The 23,062-nt window shown below is 45.6% G+C and overlaps 1 protein-coding gene and 1 long non-coding RNA gene across 6 annotated transcripts in view; one reads left to right on the plus strand and one right to left on the minus strand.

Moving 5' to 3' along the window:
* The window catches only part of PRR5 (proline rich 5), a 69,935-nt gene extending 62,017 nt beyond the window's left edge, over positions 1–7,918 (plus strand). For all 4 annotated transcript variants that reach the window (XM_081911814.1, XM_081911813.1, XM_081911815.1 and 1 more), the window contains 2 exons: positions 3,618–3,756; positions 5,632–7,918. In XM_081911814.1, coding sequence (XP_081767940.1) covers positions 3,618–3,756; positions 5,632–6,185 — 693 coding nt within the window. In that variant the 3' untranslated portion in view covers positions 6,186–7,918. The remainder of the gene's footprint in view (positions 1–3,617; positions 3,757–5,631) is intronic.
* Positions 1–23,062, minus strand: part of LOC309370294 — a 49,889-nt gene that overhangs the window by 23,951 nt on the left and 2,876 nt on the right. For both annotated transcript variants that reach the window (XR_014168487.1, XR_014168488.1), the window contains exons 2-5: positions 21,881–21,956; positions 16,938–17,056; positions 8,935–8,993; positions 8,185–8,374 (exon numbers count right to left, since the gene is read on the minus strand). This is a non-coding gene — a long non-coding RNA (uncharacterized lncRNA). The remainder of the gene's footprint in view (positions 1–8,184; positions 8,375–8,934; positions 8,994–16,937; positions 17,057–21,880; positions 21,957–23,062) is intronic.

Consider the following 23,062-nt stretch of genomic DNA (forward strand, 5'->3'; position numbering starts at 1 on the left):
CCTTTAAATGTACACTTCTGTGAATAGTAGCATGTATTGCATATTTAAAAAAACACCCAGGCTTTTTGTGACAGACAAGAATTTGCCCTTAGCAAACATCACTGTATTCTTAATAAAAATAATTGAAGGTGTTAGCTTAAAAGGTAGTAACCTAATTATTAAGATACCAGAAAAAGTTGCTCTTTACAACCTTACAGAGATTTCCTATCCGCTTCTTTAGTCATACTTCAAAAGCAAGAAAAAAACCAGTCAAACTGATTTAGTTATTCACAGAGGATAAGGCTGTGGAAATGCCTTTGAAAGCTGAAATCCATCAAAATGAAAAACTCATGAATGTTTTAGTCCGGGAACATAGGTGTGAAAGGGTGGGAGGGTGTTATCCTCATAAGCGCTCGACAGCAGTCAAGCCAGCATTCATGCTTCTTCAAAGCACTGCATAGGATATCTCTTCAAAGAAACTTAAGGAAGCCAAACTTAGCCGTTTAAAGTAGATTCTTGCCAATCCCTCCGCTTCCTGCTTGGAGATATACACACATTAAACTCAGGTAGCTAAGCACATCTCAGTTTGGAAGTGAAACAGGGCCACCCAAAAATAAGGACGTGCCCATACTCGGGGGACTCCCTAGGTGTGCAGAAATAGGTACATTGGTGGCTTTTTCTTTAAACGTGCTTTCTAAAGCTTCTAGCATAGCTTTGTTAATTCTTAGGGTTGCCAAATCGTAGAGCTTTTCTGGGGAAACCTCCCCCCTAAATAGTGATTTTAAGCTTTTGGAGCTGTTTCTTTTGTGCAGCGACATTTCAGTGGAACGTGCAGAGGAGAACTTCCTGTGACATTGTGCCCTATCTGCCATGGATGCCATAGCTGAGACTCCAGCATTGCAGGGGGTCAGGGTCACGGCCATCTCTAAATTAACAAGGTGTAAAGTGCATCATCCTGAGCTTGCTGGCCCAGTGGTCTGACCCAGTATAAAGCAAGTTTTAGGGGAAACACCAGGGGCAGAGCACGTGGTTTGAATGCAGAAGGTCTCAGCCCCTGGCATCCCAGTTTAAGGTCTTGTATCACAAGATTAGCAAAAACCTCAGCCTGGGCCATTTTGTTTTAGGTGAGCTTTCCATTAGCTGCTGTAAGTTTTTGACTCTGTGGTTTTTAAATCTGGCATAATCTCTTATGCTTTTATATTTTTAGATACAATGCCTTCTGTGTACATGCACTTGTTAAGGAAGAATAAAAATGATCTTGAATAAATAAAGAGCTAATGCTGGTTAGAAAAAGCTGTCTTGAGCTGATTTGGTATGTCTGGTATTAGTACATCTTTGAGATTTTCCGCCTCAGGCACCAGAAAGCTGTTGACTCCCCCTACTAAATAAAGCAAATGGCAGAGAATAAGCAGGTGAGCCCTGCCTTCTGCAAAACTTCCAAGCATCCTACCTGAGATCAGGTCAGATCATAGAACTGTGTCTAGCAAAGGACTTGGAGAGGCAGCACTTTGCATTGGGTGGAGTAATTTAACTCCTTCCTGCTGGGCCCCCTGACCTGCAGCTAAAGTCTAGGGGCTTCCAGTTAAACTATGGGACCCAGCAAGTTCTAATTCTGACGAAACATCAGCTTGGGGCGGGAGGGGGGGAGTAAGACTATATACAGCAGATTACAGGTATTTTTTATCATTCCTGTGTGCCACAGCAATGATGCATGTGTGCTTTGTTTTTAACAGAGCTATCATTCTGAATAGCTGTAAACAGTTTGTGAGTGTTTTCATTGCACATTTAAAGCGCTTGTTACAGCTCCTTATCACCTGCAAGTCTGTTGCCACATTGTGTGAAAGAATCAATAAAACATTTAAAGAGGGAAAACGTTTGCTTAGATTTCCCTAAGTAAGGTGGAACCAACTCTCACTTTGAAAGCAATCTCTGCAGGCAACTTCAGTTATTCTTCCTTGTTACAAACAACCAGGCAAGCGGCTATTTACAGACCTGTAAATCCCTCAGTTTCTGGATTTAAAGGTCCACATTATTCATTTAGAGTCTGCGTACTCCCATGCGGCAATTGGACCTGAAATAGTCATCACGGGAAACGGTGCACTGGCACCGTTAAACAACTTGCAAGTGGTGCTTATGTATGTATATACAAACGGCTACCAATTTTCCACATTTAAAATCTTAGAGGAGCAATCCATTCCCAGAAAATTCTGGAAGATCTGTGGCAATAGTTGGCCAGAAAGGAATTGTGCAGGTGGTTGTGGCAGTAGATTGTGCCGGGACAAGAAAGGCTGTGACTCTTTTTGAAAGCTTTCCCCGTCCTTTTGTCTCTGGGCTGGGAAAAAGTTTGCCAGCTTCATTTCTGCGTGTCAGGCTGCTGTTAAAGGCACAGGATAGCTCAGCTGGTTAGCGTGTGCTGCTGATAACCCCAAGGTTGCAGGTTCGATCCCCGTATGAGACAGCTGCATATTCCTGCATTGCAGGGGGTTGGGTTCGGTGGTCCCCAGGGTCCCTTTCAACTCTGCAATTCTATGATTATCTCACTTTACTACTGATCTTCACAAAAAGGAATAAGACAAAGTAATTGTTTAGTTTACTAGAAGTGTTTCAGGGCATCCCTGAAAATGTAAAATTGTCATCCTTAATATGGTTGCCACAAGTAAAAAAACTTTGCTCTAGCTAATAACTGGGAGGGGGGATTTCGGAATTTTATCCGAATTAGCACAAACCCAAACTCTTGCATTGCACTGACACCTAGTGGTCCATGACAATAGTGCAACATCTTGAGAACTATGATGGGGCATTGCATTCTGTACAAAATGTGGGAAGTGTCTGGAATACAGGGTTGTCACAATGAGACTATTGGGCTGGAACATGGGCTTATCTACAAGATGGGGGCCTCTTGTGTGATTGGGTTTGTGAACATGTGTTCCCTCCAAGGAGCTCTGGGGGGCAGACATGGTACTCCCCCTCCCCCTTTTTAACCCTTGCACAGCCTTAGGAGGTAAAGTAGGCTGAGAGAAATGACTGCTCCAAAATCACCCCATGAGCATTGTGGCTTCGTGGGGATTCAGACCTGGGTCTCTCATGCCCTTATCCAGGACCTCACTGCCACTGCACTATCTTGGCTATGAATGTCATGGGATCACAGGGTTGTAGGAAGGGACCACGAGGGTCATCTAGTCCAACCCCCTGCAATGCAGGAATCTTTTTGCCCAACATGGGGCTCAAACCCACATTGCTGAGATTAAGAGTCTTGTGCTCTACTGAGTGAGCTATCGTGTCAAGACTAGGGAGTGCAGATTTAGATCAAACAGAAACAAGGGATTGGCTCACTGCAATCCACAGACCAGGCTGGAACTGTTCTGCAATTCCTCCCTCCATTCATTTCCCGCACCAGCATTCATTCATTCATTCATTCAATTTCTATCCCGCCCTTCATCTAAGCATCACAAGGATCCAGAACAGAATCCACAAGGTTTCTCATTCAAATCCTGCAGAATGTGACACACAAGTTGTAATTAAACAATGCATGTCCCTGACAGCAATTAAGTACACCAGCCTCGCTTTGCAATGATTGATAACTTAAGTCTGAAATGTTGACGTTTGTGTTTCCTCCCCCCCCCCCATGTGTTTCTCAGGGTGTTCATGAATCAAAAGGGGTGACCGAAGACTATTTGAAACTGGAAAACCTGTTGCAGAAGGTTGTTTCTCCTTACTTGGGCACCTATGGCTTGTATTCCAGCGATGGGCCTATCCCACACTCATCCTGCATTTTAGGTAACGTTCACACTGTCTTCTAAAACACAATATGTCTGTTGAAATGCTTTTTTGTCCACAAAACATGGTATCATTTTCTGGCTGGGACTGCACAACTATACCAAAGTTAGGCATCTGTGTAAAATGCCCTCCATAGCCAGCTTACCTAAGAGATTTCGCTTGGATGATAAACTAGGGGCAGGGCCTTTGTGCCAATGCAACTTCTTTGCTGGAAGACGGCAGAGGTTGTCTGAGGTAAGCAAAATATGCAGCGTAAAATCTCACTCTATGAACTTGGCCCAGGACCAAGCCAGAGGTTTCCCAACTTCAAGTTGGTAGAGTAGGTTAGGCTAGAGAACTTCATGCCAAACTAGGGCTAACATTCAGTGGGTGCTGGAAAAGAGCCTCAGATATTTTCTGACACTGGTAGAAAGATGTGAGAATGGCACTGCGGTGCCTCCGTGGTTCAGACATGCAGAGTGCTTCCAGCCTATGAAGAGCAATGGACTGTTCTGTCTATGCGGTTGACTACCAGAGAGAAGCCTGAGAGGAAATGAACCTTCTTTTCCACAAGACACTTCCGCTGCTCTCAGACTGGGGCAAGTTTGGGAAGCTGTCTGTTGGACAAAGTTTCCATAATAATTTTACCCGCGGTTGGCCTTTAATTTGGGGGCTGTGACCTCTGACATGGCAAACCAGTAGCGCTGCTGCATTTCCTCTTCCACTTTTCTGCCACTGATTGTCAGGTAAATATTAGGGATACATAGAAAAAGAGTCAGAATGGTGAATCTACAACATCATCAGCTTTTTTCTTATTTGCCATCATTTGCTAAGACAGATTCCAGAGTAAATTACAGAAATAATCCTACAAACATCCTAGCTAGACAGGATGCAGAAGGAAGTAAAAGACGCTTAAAAAGAAAAGAGCTCCTATGTCAGCTCTTCTATTTAAAGGCAGATTCTGGTTATGGAAAAGATGCTGGTCACTCTATACCCATTTTGAAAATAATTTCACCTGCAAGAGAAGGGAGCTGGCATTTGCTCCTTTGCATGTGACAGCTTTAAGCTGCTGCCTCCCTGTGGCTATTTTGATGAAACAGCACTCAGCTGAACAGGCTCAGCTGCCTGAAAGTTGTGACCACTGTCATCTCACTCACCTACGCTCTTCAAGGAAGAACAGGACTGAATATGCTTTTTTTCTCCAAAGAGGAAATTGATAATAGAAGTTAGAAAATTCTCTGAAACTGGTTGAGAGATCGCTTGACCTTAGTCTGAGAAGGCCTGGAGTCATGGAATTGTAGAGTTGAAAGGAACCCCTGGGGTCATCTAATCCAACCCCCTCAATGCAGGAATCTCAACACGCGGTCCCCCCCCCCCATCCAATTTGGGAACTCTGTGTCTATACTGTAAGGCACTGTGAGATGCTGTGGCCGTCTCCAGACTGAGAGTCTCCAGGCTGATCTGCCATAATGCCGGGGAAGGGGGGGGGGCAGAAAGGTTTTTGTTGCTGCTGCTGCTGCACATGCCCTAGAGAGGGAAGCAGAAGATGCTGAGGCCAAGAAGGGAAGGAGGCAGAGACCTGAAATGGCAACTCGTCAAGCACATACAGCCCAGTGTCTGAACCTGGCCAGGCAAGTTTAGGAAAGAATGGGTTTGAAGAGTGAGGAAGAAAAGGGGAAGAGTCCAAATATCTAGGGGGAAATTGGGGGGGGGGGAGAAGAGGTGCACATGACAGAGGTGAGGCTAAACCTGATGTTTACATATTGATTTGAAGCAACTGTCCAAATACTTGCTCACAGGCCTCTCATGCTGGTAGTAGCAGTGATGGTAACGATGCTCACAAGAAAAGTGTAGGGTTGTGTACAGGTTTTAACTGGTCTTCATGTTTGTTAACAGAAAAACGTTTCTTCCGGCGATCCAAATCGGGGGACATCCTGACCAAGAACCCTGTGGTGAGATCCAAAAGTTACAACAATCCTTTGCTGACTCCAGTAGCTGAGTACGAAACGGAGGGCGTGGCCCCCAATGGCACTGGCATCCGAAGGCACTCTGTTTCCGAAATGACTTCCTGCACAGAGATGCAGGGCTACTCCAACCTCACAACCATCACAGACAATGGTTCCAAGACCTCCATGATCACCATGAAGAATTCGCAGTCAGGAGAGTCAGAGAGGCTTTCTGCCAGCTCAGCGCAGTGCCCCAGCAACCTCAATGCACCTGAGCAACAGAAGGGACTCTTTTACCCAAGAGATGACCAAAAGAGAGCATTTGAGCTGGCCAGGGACTCAGACTTGATTGCCATAGCCCCTACAGCCAGCCCTGAAAATATAGTGGACCAAATTTTGGAGTCTATTGAGTCAGATTCTGATGGGATTTTCATTGATTTCAGCCAGAGCTGCTCAAGTTCATCAGGGTACAATGTGGATGTGAGCAGGCAGAGCCTTGTCTGAAGCACTCTTGATAAGAATCCTAGTTTGTGCTTAGGAACACGGGATAACTGAAGGGTGCGAGGGGGCCATATGAAATTCTTGAGCAGCTAGAAATTCAGATAAAGAGAATGCCCCTCAGACCAGAATGACATAGGAGGGACACGTGGGGGGGGGGGAATGGATCATCGTGGTTTAGATAATGGTAATACCACTGAACCTCAGTTGTGGGAAAGTGTCTCTGTCTATTCCACAGACTTCAGTGGAGCTTGGGCAGGTTGCACCAGCTGCCGGTCAAACCCGTAAAAGCAACACCATTCTATCAGAGGCCAGCCTGGGGCAAAGGTGCTATATGGGGGGCAGGCAAGGGAGCACGAACCTGGGGTCTCCAGTCTGCCTCTGCCCTGTTATACTGCTGCTACCCTGGATCAAGAGACCAGAGGAAAACCTACAGTGAAGGGCCTGGTAGAATAGTGGGCTGGGTAGCTGTGTCCATGTGCTATAGTGCACACAAAACTAGTATTCTCTCATTCTCTGGACTGGACTTGTGGCACACTTTCCTTAAAGGAATCCTGCCCCCTTCCCATTCTTCCACCACTTAGGCCTGGCGTGTGTACATTGCCTCCCTGCCATCAAAGCTCCTTCCGCATGGTTGTGTTCCACAGTGCAGCGATAGCATCAGTAAAAAGTAAAAAATTGCAGGTGCGATTACTGGTTTGGAAAGTAATTATGTCATTCCTCTAGCCTATGTGATTCCTATTGATGGAGGTTATCAATGTGGTTTGGGGTCTAAGTAGATGGAAGTGGTCCTTGCAACAAACGGGAAGCGTATGAATTGGGCTGGAGGATTTGAGTGCATGAGAATCTCCATGTTTTCCAATTTTATGCTTTAACATAAAGCTGTAGGAAGAAGTTTCAGAAGAACCAGGGTATTTGAGGTGTGGGAGAATTCCATGCCAGCATTGCAAAGGGGAGAAGGGACGCATCCTCAATGGCTGCCCCGTCTGTGGCGCAAACAAGCAGCAAAGCAGTGTGGACCAAACACCGTGAATCTGATGCCCTGGAAAAGCAAACCAGGGGCGGGTTTGTGGGCTCATGTGCACCACTTGGCTTATTGCTGGATTACTCACACCTCATAGTGCCTAGCTGACAACCCTTTGGAAACCTGTGCCAAATTAGTGACAATTAACTTAAGCCTCGTTCATTTTAATTGGATTGAGGCCATTAAATTTGAAGTAAAGTGAGGAGGTATCTGTGGTCCTTGATTTGTGAAGGCCCATTCATAGTTCTGAAGTCATCATCTAATGTTGCGGTCATCCTGAGCATGCATGTGTGAACCGGCCTGCAACACAAACCTGAGAATGCACCATGTGACTATGCCCTTAGACTTCTTGCTGTCTTTGTCTCCTTCATCAAACACTCTTGCTAAGTACACATTTCCCACCCCTGCTGTTAAATCCTTTTGGATGGCAACACACCACCGCCTGCCACACATACTTTTGGGGTTACTTACAAACACTTCCATAAAAGCAAAAGCTAGGTTCTTTGAAGAATAACATTTATTTAGGATTCAGAAGTCAGCAGAGTTTGTTTTAATTTTATAAAGATTGTGCCAGATAATAGTAAAACCTTATGATTTATCATGACCATTTTGGTTGTTTTTCTCACTACGTCAGCACTCCCTTTACCAATCAGTGAGTGAAAGTTCTAAGCAAAATTTAAATAAATAGCGTGCTGTATGAATAGCACTGTTGAGAGACCGCTTCCTGTGTGTTTTTTCTTACAAAACCAATAATTTTTTTAAGCGTAATTCTTGAAATAATAGCCAGATGTGTCTCATGAAGCACTGCCAGAAACTGCATTTCACTTGTGCTAATGGAAGCTAAGTTAAGTCCTCGCTACCAATCTATATGTAGAAACCCGTCCCATTCCTGATTTGTATGTACTGTGTGTTGGGAAATTGGGCTTCAGGAAAACTCTCTTTGGTCCCCCATTAGTGGGAGTGATGGATAGCCAGCCATACTTGCAATTGTATGAAGTTGACATGAGCTCTGCTGGGTGTGCTTCCTTTACTCACAGTGTTCCTCAAGAAGTCCAAACAAGTATCTTGAGGATCTTTGGCCCTTCCACACTAGCAAGGCGGGAGCAAAGCGAGAGGCATGATAGAGCTCATCTCCTGAAGCTATTCTTCCCATTTCTTCCTCTGAATCACGCTCATAAGTAGAAAGGAGAGAGTGAGAGAGAGATTCCTTTTTTCCTTCACCCCATTTTCTGCTCCGCTATTCTGGATATATGTAAATCCCATGCAGCCTGCACGCTTCCTCCCTTTAATAATTGAGCCAGTGTACACACATCCTTAGAAAGAAGTGTTTTGCAAAGTGATTGAGAACTCCCGTGCTTTCATAATTTGTGTGTACTGAATGTACCATGTTACAACTTATTGTCTAGGTAAGCGGCTGGGAACCTGTAGCCCTCTAGATGTTGAACCACAACTCTCATCATTCCTGACCGTTAGCCATGCTGATGGAAACTGGAGTCCAGCATCATCTGAAGGGCCACAGGTTCCACACGGATGGCTGCTCACCCCCTCTCAACTCGGCTTCATTTAACCAATAACAAGAATGCCATTTGAATTACACTGAAAACATAATACACCCTCAGAGTTCTGTAGGATAAACCTTCAAGTACTACCCAGACTTTATTCTCTTCACCAGACTTTCCACCAGACTTTGTAGTCTTTGTGGAATAATTTTAAAGTGAACTGAATACTTACTGCAAACACACAGTTTGTACAACATTCATGTTTCTGGCAGAAGAAGAATCTTGGCCAGCCTAAAAACGTGAATAGGGAAGAAGTTCACCAAGATTTTTAAAGAATCATAGAATCATAGAGTTGGAAGAGACCACAAGGGCCATCGAGTCTAACCGCCTGCCAAGCAGGAAACACCATCAGAGCACTCCTGACATATGGTTGTCAAGCCTCTGCTTAAAGACCTCCAAAGAAGGAGACTCCACCACACTCCTTGGCAGTAAATGCCACTGTCAAACAGCTCTTACTGTCAGGAAGTTCTTCCTAATGTTTAGGTGGAATCTTCTTTCTTGTAGTTTGGATCCATTGCTCCATGTCCGCTTCTCTGGAGCAGCAGAAAACAACCTTTCTCCCTCCTCTATGTGACATCCTTTTATATATTTGAACATGTCTATCATATCACCCCTTAACCTCCTCTTCTCCAGGCTAAACATGATAGGAGGTTAAGGGGTGTGATAGGAAGAGGTGTGATAGGAATGTATCTTAGCATTTTGAAGAGGAGTGCATAGCTCAGGAAACTGGGCCTTAGGAGCAAGGGGATGCAGTGAAAAGAGCCATAGCTTGATACTAGATTGCATCCTTTGTGTGCAGACTGTTCTAGGTTAAAGCCCCAACATCTCACCTAGATAGGATCTCCACTAGCAAGGCTGCAAGAAGCCTCTGTCCAACACCATGGAAAGCCACTGACTGCTAGAGTAATAAAGTAGACCAGGTTTATACGAGAGAAGGAGTGAAGATGGACCCTGAGAAGTCTCAAGAGGTCAGATCTGCACACCCCCTCTCATTAAACAACTATTTGGTTTGTCTATCTGCAGTCCTATCTAATTTTCATCAGACTGAAATATAAAGCTTCCTGCAATTTTCATTTGTAAAGAAAAGATGCAGTGCTGTCTGGTTCAAAGAAGCAAGAGACATTGTTTACTTAACGTTCTTGTCTCTCTTTAGGATTTCGTAGGCCATGTTCAAGCTGCACCTCAGCACATGTGCTTCGTAAGTGGTAAACATTTGCTGCTAGAAGGCACCAACTTAATTACAGAACCTGATTACATGTCCACTCTTACCTGGAGAACAGAATAGTCCTGGGAATGCAGAAGCTGCCAACATTTGTATTGGGAAAGACCAGGAACGAACCAGCCCCCTTCCTTGGCTCTCTATGTCCATATATTCAAAGATGCTCTCAGAAGGCAGGTGAAGCAGGTGTCATCACAAATGAGTGTTTTGTGAGGCTCCTTCTTGCCTCAGGTTTAGTATTTGAAGTCGGGGGAGGGCAACTTTTCTGCCAGAGCTTTTCAGCTGCAGCAGCTAGGAATAAATGCTAATGCCCAAAGGTACTGGATGTCATTATCAGTATATTGGGGTGGAATGTGTTATTTTATCCCCAGTCACATGTTATACACAAACATGCATGTTAGTGTGCCATCAATGGAAACATTTTTCAAAACAAAAAACAGGAGCCCAGAGTGAGCAAGCCTTTGGGCAACAATTTGGTGCAAACACAGGAAAATGTCTTCAAGGGAGAGCACAAGGTTTTGTGTTGCCTTTGGGTCCTACCTAAAGCAAAATAAAACAACAAACGTGGGGAGGAGGCAAGGGGCAGAGGAGGTGGGAACAAGCTGAGGATGGAGCAGTCTGTCCTAGGAGAGGACAGCAAGACTGAGTGGCATGGTCTCCTGGAGAAGAGACTCTGTTTCATGAGGAGAGGGGTGCCCTATCATGGAAGTTGCATGCTTTTTTAAAAAGGAGGAGAAAAAGTAGGTGCATTCAGGAAGCTCACTGAGGACACACATTTCAGGCATTGGTGATGAGTGGAAAGGGGAAGGTACCATATACAAAGGAGAATAGGAAGACTAGGTTCTGGTACATCTCATGCAAATGGGCTGGGTGCAAAAGGGGTTCAGTGTGCAGACCTGGGTGTGGGGATCCTAACCTTTACTCAAGTAAATGATGATTGACTAATTTACCAGCTGAGGCTGCTTTTTGTTCTCAGGACTACTGAACAACTAAACAAGAGGCCAGCCCCTGTGGGGTCTACATATGGCAAAGAGTCAAGTACAGAATAAGGCATTTGATACAGTACATCCAGAGTCCTTATACCTCTTAGGTAATGTGGATAAGCAAATTTCCAGTACATGCTGTGTGACTGCCTAGCAGTGTGCAGAGTAAGGCAGGATGACAGCAAAGCAGAGTGCCTTCCTAACAAATATGAGTTGCCATCCCAAGGCTGGGGTCCAAGAACTTTGAGGAAGCAGGTAACTGAAATTGTGCCCTCCAGATGTTGTTGGACTACAACTCCCATAAGCCCAGACAGCATGACTAATTGGCAGGAATGATGGGAGTTGTTGGAGGGGTTTGTGCTGCTTTGGATTATTTGCTTCAGTTTCAAGGCACAAGGTTGGGGGAAGTTGATTTAAATGCACAAATAGGAGGCATCAAATAATAGAAACTGTCTAAGTGTGTGAAGTATGGTTTAATTAGGATGTGGAGCAGAAGAGCATCAGAATTGAGACACACGTCAGAGAAGGAGACAGGGAGGGAGACCCAGATGGGAGAAGGCTTTTCCCTAAACCAGATGTGGGGAATCTTTGGCCCTTCAGAAGTTGCTTGAACTACAACTACAAGCACAGTCAGTGTCTAAGGGTGATGGGATTCAGCATTGCTGGGGGACCCTCAGGGTCTCTTCCAATTCTACCATTCTACTTGGAGGGCTGAGGGTTTTTCACACCCTGCCCTAAATGAATGTGAAAACCAAGATGGTCCCTCCCTCAGTGGTGCAACTAGGTAGACTTCATGGTCTTTCAGGGATCACTTAAATCATAGCATCATCACAAGAAAAAATGACTTTGCCTCTTCCATCCTGATGCTAATCATGTTAATGTATTAATCGGTTATATTTTGTACTAGAAAAGGGTAACATATATTTTAAAATAAAAATCATAAAAATGGGGGGAGGTTCAAAAGTGACTGTTTTGGCCTTTTTTTAAAAAAAAATACTTTGCACAGTCAGATGCACACTTGCTTCTGGGAACCCCACCTTCTTTGCTTGTGGGCTTCCCAGAAGTGAGTGTAATAGGAATGCTATTTGTCTCCATCACCTGATATTCAGAGGTACACTGCACTTAAACATAGAGGTTCTATCACTCCATTAATCTGACTAATTCTTTTTCAAGTTGCTGCTGCTGCTGCTTGCGTGAGTGTTGGGAGGACCGCTCCCTCTCCTGCCAACTCCATCCGGCCTAGGGGGCGGGGCCTGCACTACCACTACAGTTTAGAGGCCTGAGCAGCTACCGGCAGCAATGGACAAAATGGTTTTAAATGTTTTAATTGCTTTTAATTTGCAGCACTTTAAATGGTGGTTGTTGTTTTTTATAATATTATATTATTTCATTATTTTATTTTTGCTTGGGGTGGGATAAGCACTGAGTCAGCACTATTGTTCCTTGCTTTGTTTTGTTTTGTTCTGTTCTGTTTTGTTTTATTATTATTATTATTCTGTTAAATTATTATATAGTTTGTATTTTGCCTTTTAAGGGGAAGGGTCATGGCTGCCTGGGAGTGGGCCTCAGCCAATAGATTGGGTGGGGCAGGTTCCACAGGGGGAGTTATATTGGGACACCCGATCTCAGTGATCACGGGCAGGAGGAGGAGTTATGCTAAGACCAGACCATGTCATTACCGAGGAGGCAGGTTTAGTCGTTGTTTGAGGACTATCCCTGCCTCCAGGTCTGGTCCTGACCGGAAGGATACAGTAATCAGCAAGGGAAACCCACATGACCTGAAAGTGTTGCTGTGCAATGCCAGGTCAATGATGAATAAAACCACTGCCATCCACGACCTGATTGTGGATGGAGGATTTGACCTGGCATGTGTGACAGAGACCTGGTTGGATGAAGCAGATGGGCCTGTCCTTGCCGCTGCTTGCCCACCAGGTTTCTCTTACGCACAGCAACCCAGGTCATGTGGGCGGGGAGGGGGGGTTGCAGTGATTTTTAGGAAGTCATTAGTCTGCACCAGGCGTCCTATTTGGAAGACCCAGTTTTCTGAGTGCATGTTCTGGAAGTTGGGCAATAGGGGCAGTACAGGATTCCTACTGGTGTACCGACCTCCCCGCTGCACCAAGGATTCCCTGCCCGAGCTGCTTCAGGTCGTGGCGGATGTTCTCCTGGAGACACCTAGCTTGGTCGTCCTAGGGGATTTTAACATCCATGCCGACACAACCTTACAAGGGGCCGCTCGGGACTTCGTGGAAAGCATGGCCTCCATGGGGCTGTCCCTGAATAAGTCTGGCCCAACTCATAGCCACGGACATGCCTTAGGCTTGGTGTTTACCTCTACGGATGTTGGTGATCTGACATTAACTAAAAGCGAAACAAAAGAAGTGCCATGGTCAGATCACTTCCTGGTGCAACTGGACTTCTCCGCAACCCCTCCCCTCCGCAGGGAGGTCGGACCGATTCGGATGGTCCGCCCCCGCCACTTAATGGATCCAATTGGCTTCCAGAGAGTGGTAGGGGATGCTTTATCCCAAGTTGATGGCCTTTCAGCTGATTCCCTGGTGGCACGCTGGAATGCGGAGTTAACCAGGGCTATTCACTGTCTGGCTCCGAAGCGCCCTCTCCGATTGCATGGAGCCCGGACAGCCCCGTGGTTTTCCCCGGAGCTGAGGGTGATGAAACAATCGTTGAGACAGCTAGAGCGCCGGGGCGGAAAACTCATTCTGAATCAGACCGGACACGGGTTAGAGCTCAACGTCGAGCCTACCAAGTGGCAATGGCGACGGCGAAGAGGGCCTTCTTCGCCGCCTCCATTGCATCTGCAGAAAACAGCAGCAGGAGACTTTTTCAGGTGGTTCGCAGTTTATCGGAACCACCTGTACCACCGGGGCCTGGTAGGGACCCCAAGATCTCCTGCAATGCTTTTGCAAAGTTTTTTGCAGATAAAATCGCTCAGATTCAGAAGGAGGTAGACTCCACCGTGGGAGCAGGGCCAGGGCGGGAGAGTGCTAGAGTTCTGTCTGGTCCTGTTATATGGGATCAATTCCAATCTGTTACCAACAGCATACAAATCAATATGGCTAACCTGATCCAAAACACCCACCCACCCCACTCACACACAAAAACAAATATCACCACAGCCAATCACAAACAAACAATCACATCCTAGGCCAACCCCAACCTCTCTCACCACCAAAGGAACACAAGTGAACAACACAAGCAGGCTGACACCAAACTACATACATTAAGCATAATAGAAACACCACTACCCGACCCCACCCCCATCCATCTCCCCTCCCTCCACCCCCCTTTCTTTCTTTTTTTTTTCTTTCTTTTTTTTTCTTTTCTTCTCCCCTAATGCCTCAACAATTGAAATGGATTTGTAAAAATGTTACATGGGGGGGGGGGGGAAATACGAGGCATTACACTTACACTGTAAAACAAGAAAACCCTTAATAAAAAAAAGGGGGAAAAAAGAAAGAAAAAATTCCAATCTGTTACCTCCGAGGATGTGGACAGGCTGCTTGGACGAGTGAAACCGACCACCTGTCTCCTTGATCCTTGCCCATCCTGGCTGATAAAAGCGAGCCGGGAAGGGCTGGGCGATGGGCTTTGCGGGGTGGTGAATGCTTCCCTCTGTGAGGGAGCCTTCCCAGACCCGCTGAAAGAGGCGGTCATTAAACCTCTTCTTAAAAAAAATCTTTAGACCCGGCCAATTTGGCCAACTATCGCCCAGTCTCAAATCTGCCATTCCTGGGCAAGGTGATTGAGCGGGTGGTTGCTGAACAACTCCAAGCACGCCTGGAGGAAACGGACCATTTGGATCCCTTCCAATCGGGATTCAGGCCTCACCATGGGACTGAAACTGCCTTGGTCGCGCTGGTTGATGATCTCCGGCGGGCTAGGGACAAAGGTGAGAGCTGTTTCCTAGTTCTGCTGGATCTCTCAGCGGCCTTTGACACCATCGACCATAACATCCTTCTGGACCGTCTAGAGGGGCTGGGAGCTGGGGGCACTGTCATACAGTGGTTCCGCTCCTTCCTCCTGGGCCGTGTCCAGAAGGTGGTGGTGGGGGGTGAGTGTTCAGACCCCTGGGCTCTCACTTGTGGGGTGCCTCAGGGTTCTGTCCTCTCCCCCATGCTTTTTAATATCTATATGAAGCCGCTGGGAGAGATCATCAGGGGGTTTGGACTGGGTGTTCATCAGTATGCAGATGACACCCAGCTCTACCTCTCCTTTAAATCAGAACCAGTGAAGGCGGTGAAGGTCCTGTGTGAGTGCCTGGAGGCGGTTGGAGGTTGGATGGCGGCTAACAGATTGAGGTTGAATCCTGACAAGACAGAAGTACTGTTTTTGGGGGACAGGAGGCGGGCAGGTGTGGAGGATTCCCTGGTCCTGAATGGGGTAACTGTGCCCCTGAAGGACCAGGTGCGCAGCCTGGGAGTCATTTTGGACTCACAGCTGTCCATGGAGGTGCAGGTTAACTCTGTGTCCAGGGCAGCTGTCTACCAGCTCCACCTGGTACGCAGGCTAAGACCCTACCTCCCCGCGGACTGTCTCGCCAGAGTGGTGCATGCTCTAGTTATCTCACGCTTGGACTACTGCAACGCGCTCTACGTGGGGCTACCTTTGAAGGTGACCCGGAAACTGCAATTAATCCAGAATGCGGCAGCTAGACTGGTGACTGGGAGTGGCCGCCGGGACCACATAACACCGGTTCTGAGAGATCTGTACTGGCTCCCAGTACGTTTCCGAGCACGATTCAAAGTGTTGGTGCTGACCTTTAAAGCCCTAAACGGCCTCAGTCCTGTATACCTGAAGGAGCGTCTCCACCCCCATCGTTCAGCCCGGACACTGAGATCCAGCGCCGAGGGCCTTCTGGCGGTTCCCTTATTGCGAGAAGTGAGGCTACAGGGAACCAGACAGAGGGCCTTCTTGGTAGTGGCGCCCGCCCTGTGGAACGCCCTCCCATCAGATGTCAAAGAGATAAAGACATTCAGAAGACATCTTAAGGCAGCCCTGTTCAGGGAAGTTTTTAATATGTAATGCTGTACTGTTTTTAACACTGATTGGGAGCCGCCCAGAGTGGCTGGGGAAACTCAGCCAGATGGGTGGGGTATAAATAATAAATTATTATTATTATTATTATTATTATTATTATTATTATTATTATTATTATTATCATCAAGTAATCTAGGTTATTGTCAACAACACAAGCTGTGGATACAAATTTCAAAAGTTAAATCTGCATTTCATGAATATGTACTTTTTTTCCCCTGTCCTGCATCTTCCTGCTAATCAGTTTCTTTGGCCTGAAAACTGCCATTCTGGGTCTATCCAACTTACCTTCCCGCCACAGACAAACTGTCCTTTAAGGCCATGGCAAATGTTCTCTTTTGAATATGTGATTCCTCTTTGCTTACTTTGACAGATGAACCAACACTGTCACAACCTGCCTGTTTCTACCCATCAATCTTCAATCCGCTATGTTTCCGTGGATTGAACTAATCTGTTTTCTTTCCTCTTTCAGTTTCAGCTAATTGAAGTGCTATGAAATTATGGCTTTTAAAATGCTAATATGTATTGATTCCAATTACCGGCTGCCCGTAGTCTCTGCCTGTTCTATCAATGTCTAATGATCTACTGCATTTCTCCTTCATTCAGCTTATCTTGGAATTCTGCCTTCCTTAGACTTGGCCATAGACCTTCATCAGAAATACTGAGACTACAGCTGTTTTAAGCCTCTCCAAGAAGCAGCACATTGCTGCTAAGCATATTGGCCACTGGAATGCACCATAGCTCCAAACAAAAGCAGCAGACAGCAACAGAAATGACTGAGGCTATGTACGCATTAGCTGCTTTAAATACAGCAAAGTCGCTTTTCCGTGCTGCGTTTGAAGTCACATTTGCATGTTGCTGTACACACCAGAAAGGGGCACATCATAAAAAAGAAAGAAAAAGAAAGGGGCACATCACCTGCTCAGTTCCTCCACGCTTGCAACCCCTCCTCCAAACTGTCATGAAGATGTCATCTGTGCATGCACACAGGCAACAGCTGTCTCAAATGGAGCTTAACTGCGACTTGCGTTTTCTAACTGGATGGAAGCTGGTTTGAGGAAAAACGCATCAAACAGCATTATTTATCAAGAAACTGCAGAATAGATATGAATTGTAGCTCACACCATGTGTATAAAGGATCAAGTGCCCATGGTGGGAGCGCACTGGAGCCAGAGTAAATGGTGTGTACACAACCTAAGACTCGGGACTCATGCACACTTCTGTTTTCCCCACCACTTTCTCCAAAGAAAACCCATGGTTTAGCACTGAATTGACACAAACGGCAGCTGGGTTTCCTACTGATTGCCGTTCATTCCAGTTTGGTGCAAAAAGCAAATTTTTTGGGGGAAAGTGGCAAGGCCTAGGCAAAACCACTCAGACGCAGGCCACGAAAGAATGGGAGAAGTGGGTGTGTGGACAAGCCCTCAGTCATGTAGAATTGTCTTGCCTAAAGGGAACTCAGAGAACTAGTTTATAGAATTAGCAGATCAAGAAGGCAGGCTTCTTTTCTGGACTGCAAGACTCTCAGCTCTCCCATCAGGGATGGCTCAATAGATGTTAACACCTGTTAGCACCCTGCCCCTGCCATGGAAGAAAGGGTGAGTGGAGATGGGAAACAAGGGGGGAATAAAGCTCCAAATCGAGAACATGGTGAGGAATCAAAGGTCATCATGGGCCAGATCTGAAACCTCCTGCGTGGGTGCAGAGCCCAGGAGACCCCAGAGGGCATTCCCTGCCTTTTCCTCCCTGGGTTGGGAGGAGACCAGCAGGGCCTCCGATCTGCAGAGAGCCTGCTGCAGAGACGGCACTGGGAGAGAGGCTGCCAAGGAAGCAGCAGATCTGGCCTCCAAGGAGTGTGCCACATCCATTGCTGCCACTGTGTGTGCATCTCACTGAGTGAAATTAAGCTCAACTTTCTCCCCAGCAAGTAAGTTTTCTACCAACAAGGTTTTGATGTGGGGGTACATTTAATAGCCTCTCCTGAAGCAGTACTGTCCAAAAAAGATTGGATTCTACTGGTTGTATAAATTATTCCAGAGTACAAAAGGAGAGTGACCCAGCATATTTAGTGTAGCAGGTATTCTAAATGAGGCACGTTGAAGCAATCCCTCAGTCATTTCTACTAAGGGTGATTCAATAGGTGATATTATATCGTAATGGGTTTTACTATCACATTTATGTGAATAGAGCTATCAGTGTGGGTGGCTTTAGGACAAAACCTGGCCAGATTCTGGCACTTAACAAATAACAGCCTGGGATATTTACACGATGTGTTTCCATGGAAGCTAATCATTAGATGATTGCTTTCATAGCCAGATCTTCACTGTATCTTCTGAATAGGGCAAAACCAGACCTTTCCTGTTCCCTAGTTAAATACAGTCATACCTCAGGTTGAAGTTGCTTCAGGTTGAGCGCTTTCGGGTTGTGCTCCATGGCGACCCAGAAGTAACGGAACACGTTACTTCCGAGTTTTGCCGCTCGCGCACGCGCAGATGGTCAAAATGATGTCACGCACATGCGTGGAAGCGGCGAATCGCGACCCGCGCACACGCAGATGCGGGTTGCGTTCGATTCTGGATGCGAACGGGGTTCCGGAACGGATCCCGTTCATATCCAGAGGTACCACTGTATGCTGCAATCTTAAGGGTGTGTGACAGGAACAAGAGTGTTAGAATTCCTGCTCCATGACTGCAGTCACGGGATTTTTGTCTGTCACATGACGGTGTATGTTTTGACTCTACAAAGTGGGAAGTGACGGAGACAGGATGTTTGTGTTACTGTGTTCTGTGAAGTGGGACTATTGTTCTTTGTTCTTTCTCTTTGCTGTCTGAGGCTAGAGAGAGGGAGCCATGTTGCAGTGCTCCGTGTGTGTTTATATGTAAATAAAGTAGATTAGCCAAAATGCTGAGTTGCTGAGGTCTGTCACACAAGCTGCAAAGACTCTGCGGATCCCTAAGAGTTCTGGTGTCTGTTGGCATCGGTCGCTGTGATGTTCAGGCAGAAAAAGTTTTTGAAGCTCCCAGACGAAAGACCAGGAGGGAGAGAACATGCCAGTCAGGCATGTGTTTCTGCCAGGGTCCTACTCAAGAGTAGGCTGTGCACCTGACAAAAAGTAGTTTTGGAGAGAGAAGATGGGTGGGGATACCTGCAATCTGAAGTGGATTGGGCTGTCTTTTGGTTTGTTTAAGTTTATGCTCAACTTGCCTATTTGTCAATAAAGTCATATTTTTACAAAATGCCATAAGCCTCCAGTGACCCCTTTCCAAAGGAAACCAAACCCAACTGAAAGTTGCAACCGTGAAACCATTTGAAGTTGGTTGCGCATAGCAATGCTGTCAGGAAGAAGCAATGCAAAAGGTGAGAGGAGGTGCGTAAAGCTGCACATGATTTTTGTGTCCTCTTCTGTCTTTGTCAGCAAACTATGTGTGATGGTCTCATTGTACAGGCTGGATCCCTGGTGTACAGCTTCCTTTTGGATGAAACGAGTGTATATCAAAACATGACTGAGGAATAGCCTGGCTCAAGAATGGTCTGGGAGAGAACGATTGTCTAAGCATTTTATTAGCAAAATAGCATCCAGGAGTGTGCTGGCAGAAGGTGATCTCATGGGAAAGAAGGGTATATCGTGCTTTGCTTTCTTTCTTAGAGCGAATGTAATGCTGGAGAAGTATAAAAATTGAAGACTCCCTGGAGACTGAGCTATTTTATCTACAGCACAAAGATAGTGCAGGCAAGGTAATTGCAGCTGAACTGCCAGTGTCCCTCCTATGCTGTGGTTCAGCCTGGGAAGTTCATATTCAAAGCCAGCTCATTCTCTCCTACAGCTGAAAGAGCTGCCAGTGAACACAATAGTTTGTGCACTGAAAGTAGCATCAAAAGATATTTCAGTTGGTGTGTTAAGTTAGTGGTGGCCTACTTGTTTGGCTTTTGGTTGTAATAGAATTCTTTTGTGGTCTACTTGTATGTTTTGAATTTGCAAAGCAAGAGTGAATAATCAGGATTTCTCAGAGCTAAAGACACAATTACGAAGTGCTAAGAGATCCTGAGTATGTGTTCATACACTAGGCGTGCCTTCATCGATCCGACCAAGGTCTACTTAGTCCAACATTTTTTGCAAGAACCTTGGTTCTAGGTGGCCCATAGTTGTTCTTTATAACACTGTATTTCAAACTGCCAGCTCAATGAGGGGTCCTAGTGAAGATCTATCCCTTTGCAGGCCCACAAATCTCAGCCTAGCCCTGGATGTGAACCCAGCCTTCCTCTTGCCTTGAACAGTGCTTAGTACACCTTCACTACCCCAATGCACACTTTCAGTTCAAGACACGGGGGGCTAATCCGTGTCCCTCCAGATATTGTTGAACTGTAGCTCCTGGTTTATGGCATTCATCAGCAGCTAGATTTAGGTGAGAGCCATTTTCAGGAAGGAATGGAGAATGGGGAGTCATAGCCCCACCTATGCCCCGAGTGGATGGCACACCCTGTGGCTGCAGTTACCACTCCCTCAATGCTCCTTTCTTGCTGCTACATTGTCAACCATAGGACCGGGTGGTATTCCTGACTGCGTCTGGTTTGGACCAGCTTTCTCAAGCTGCTGATTTATGGTTTATGATGAGCATCAATCATTTCAAAAAGACAGGCTCTTCAGTGGGTTTTTGCAATTACAGTTGTGTGGCTAATATCTAACTCCCATGGTCCCAAACAAAGCTAATATTTTGGCTTGATAAATAGTTCCTGTCCACATTTGCATTCTTGCATAAATAGCACAAGTTACTTCTCAACAGGGTGAACAGCACTTTGCTGGTGATAAATGAAGAAACTGCTCTAAATCAACAAGCAGACTGAATGGCATCCCAAAGCAGAGTTGGCAGCAAAGATAATGCTACAGTCATAACCTACTGTTCATTTTCATTCATGCTTGTTTCTCCTTCCACTGGGGAAGTCTCGGGAAATGGTATGTTTGCCATCAAACAGCTATTCCCAGTTGGATATTTGAAAATTGGTACTTGTGGTTTAGGCAAACCACAAATTTTGGATGCCATCCAGCTGCTGAGCACATCAAAGTGTAGCTAAGCATTTCCCACTGCCCTATCTACAGCAACCTGGTGCCTTCCAGATGTTTTAGACTGCAACTTGCATCATTCCTGATCAGTGGCTATGCTAGCTGGGGCTGGTGGGAGCTGTCATCCAAAACATCTGGGAGCACCAGGTTGGAGAAGACTGGTTTGTGGCACCTTCCACAGACTAAAACAAGTCCCATTTCCTGTCTACCATGGAATGCCACTTACATCCCTCTTGAAGATTTCCAGCATACATCCAGACCTTTTGTCAACCGCTGTCCATTCTATTCCCACAGGGGTTGGGTTTTTCCCCCTAGCCGAGTAGCTCTTGTTACACAATGAATAGTTGTCTGTTTAGTGCAATGGAATGGGACTACCACCCCTCTCTCTGGCAGGGTAGAGTATGCAGTTCCAACAGGCAGAAATTCAACAAATAAAGCTTTCTCCATCCCTGCATATCCCTGCAGGGAAATCTGCAGCTACTGAATTTCTGTCAGATGTGCAGCACTTTAGGGCACTAAACCTGCCAGAAAAAAAAGGTGACAACCTTAGCGAAAGGCATAATTTCCTCATAAGTGTGCGAGATTTGCAGCTCTGCACTTTCTTTAACAACCACCCACAATTCTTGGTATGTATACTTGTGTTTGGCACAAGTTCCTAGGCATGTGGAGGGAAATTCAATGAGCTTGCTTTGCTGAGACCAGCAGATTATTTCTGGCTGGTCACAAAGCCAATTTGTTGTGATTGCAGTTCCTATTAACAGCCTGGACTACTCAAGTGTATATCAATCAGACCATCAATTACCAGCTTGCTTTCACTGACTCCTAGGTTCTGTTAGTCTTTTCATCTGCTTGTCAGTTTTTCTGTTCAGCATTCATCGCTGCAATGAGGATAGTAAAAAAAAAAAAAAAGCCTACAGAACAGTGTTTAAACTCAATAAGCAGCACTTAAAGTAATTTTGGTTTCCAACTACACCTTGGAATTTAACAGAATGCATATCAAGACAGCATAAACCTTAACCTAACTCTTGGGGTTAAATTTCTGTGTCTATCAAAACACCGCCTGCGCTGGAAGTGACTAGACTTGTTTACATTGCATGGGAAGATAAATGCTGTGACTCTTAAAATGATTGGTCACTGTAGCATTATAGCAAGGCCTATATAGCTCACAGCTGGTCACATTTGGATGATTGCAGCATTTATGATGATCTGCACATATGAATGGGCTGTCATAGATATTACATCACAGACAGAACTTTTGTATGGCCTCATCTTGCCCATATTAAGTGATATGCATGCATATGGAAATCAGGCCATAATGTTTTGGATATGTGGCAATGCAGCAAGAAATGTAACTGATCAGTACTTTAAGTTTAAATGGTGATGGTTTTTATTAAAAACATGTACCAGTACCTTTCCACTTAGAAATGGAGTGCTTCATTTACTGTTGCAAGGGGACAGACAAAGAATTGAGTGGGGTTTCTAGTCTGCTTTGGGGCTCACATATTAAGCATATATTTCAGCATGAACTATAGGAAACCTCATCCACATTACAAGAAGTTATAATATAATTCTGTCTTGTTTATTTAAGTGAAGTTAAAAGAACTTAATTCTAATTTCCATAGGTGAAGAGTGTTCTAGAAGCATGTAGTGTTTTATTGTAGAATCTATTTATTTAGAAAAAAATACATGCAGAACAGGAGAGAAACATGTACCCACATATGAAGCAAAGAGGAGGAAAAAACTGTGGCTTCCAAGAGCAGAGAAGTTCTGGAAGACAATATGTGCCTGATATGTGCCCCACCCCTTTCTTTTCTGAATAACTCCTGGATGGGCACTCAGAGGCAGCACCCAGGGCTCCTCCTTGCCCTGTGCCACGCATCACTCCTGGTCATGCTTGAGCCACATCCCTCAGGAGTATGACACTGATAAAATGTGCCCACTTTAATTAATGTTGGATGCCATGTTTCATCTCTTGCATGATGAT

This window comes from Podarcis melisellensis (genome assembly GCF_964234715.1).
Source record: "Podarcis melisellensis genome assembly, chromosome: 5".
NCBI lineage: Eukaryota > Metazoa > Chordata > Lepidosauria > Squamata > Lacertidae > Podarcis > Podarcis melisellensis.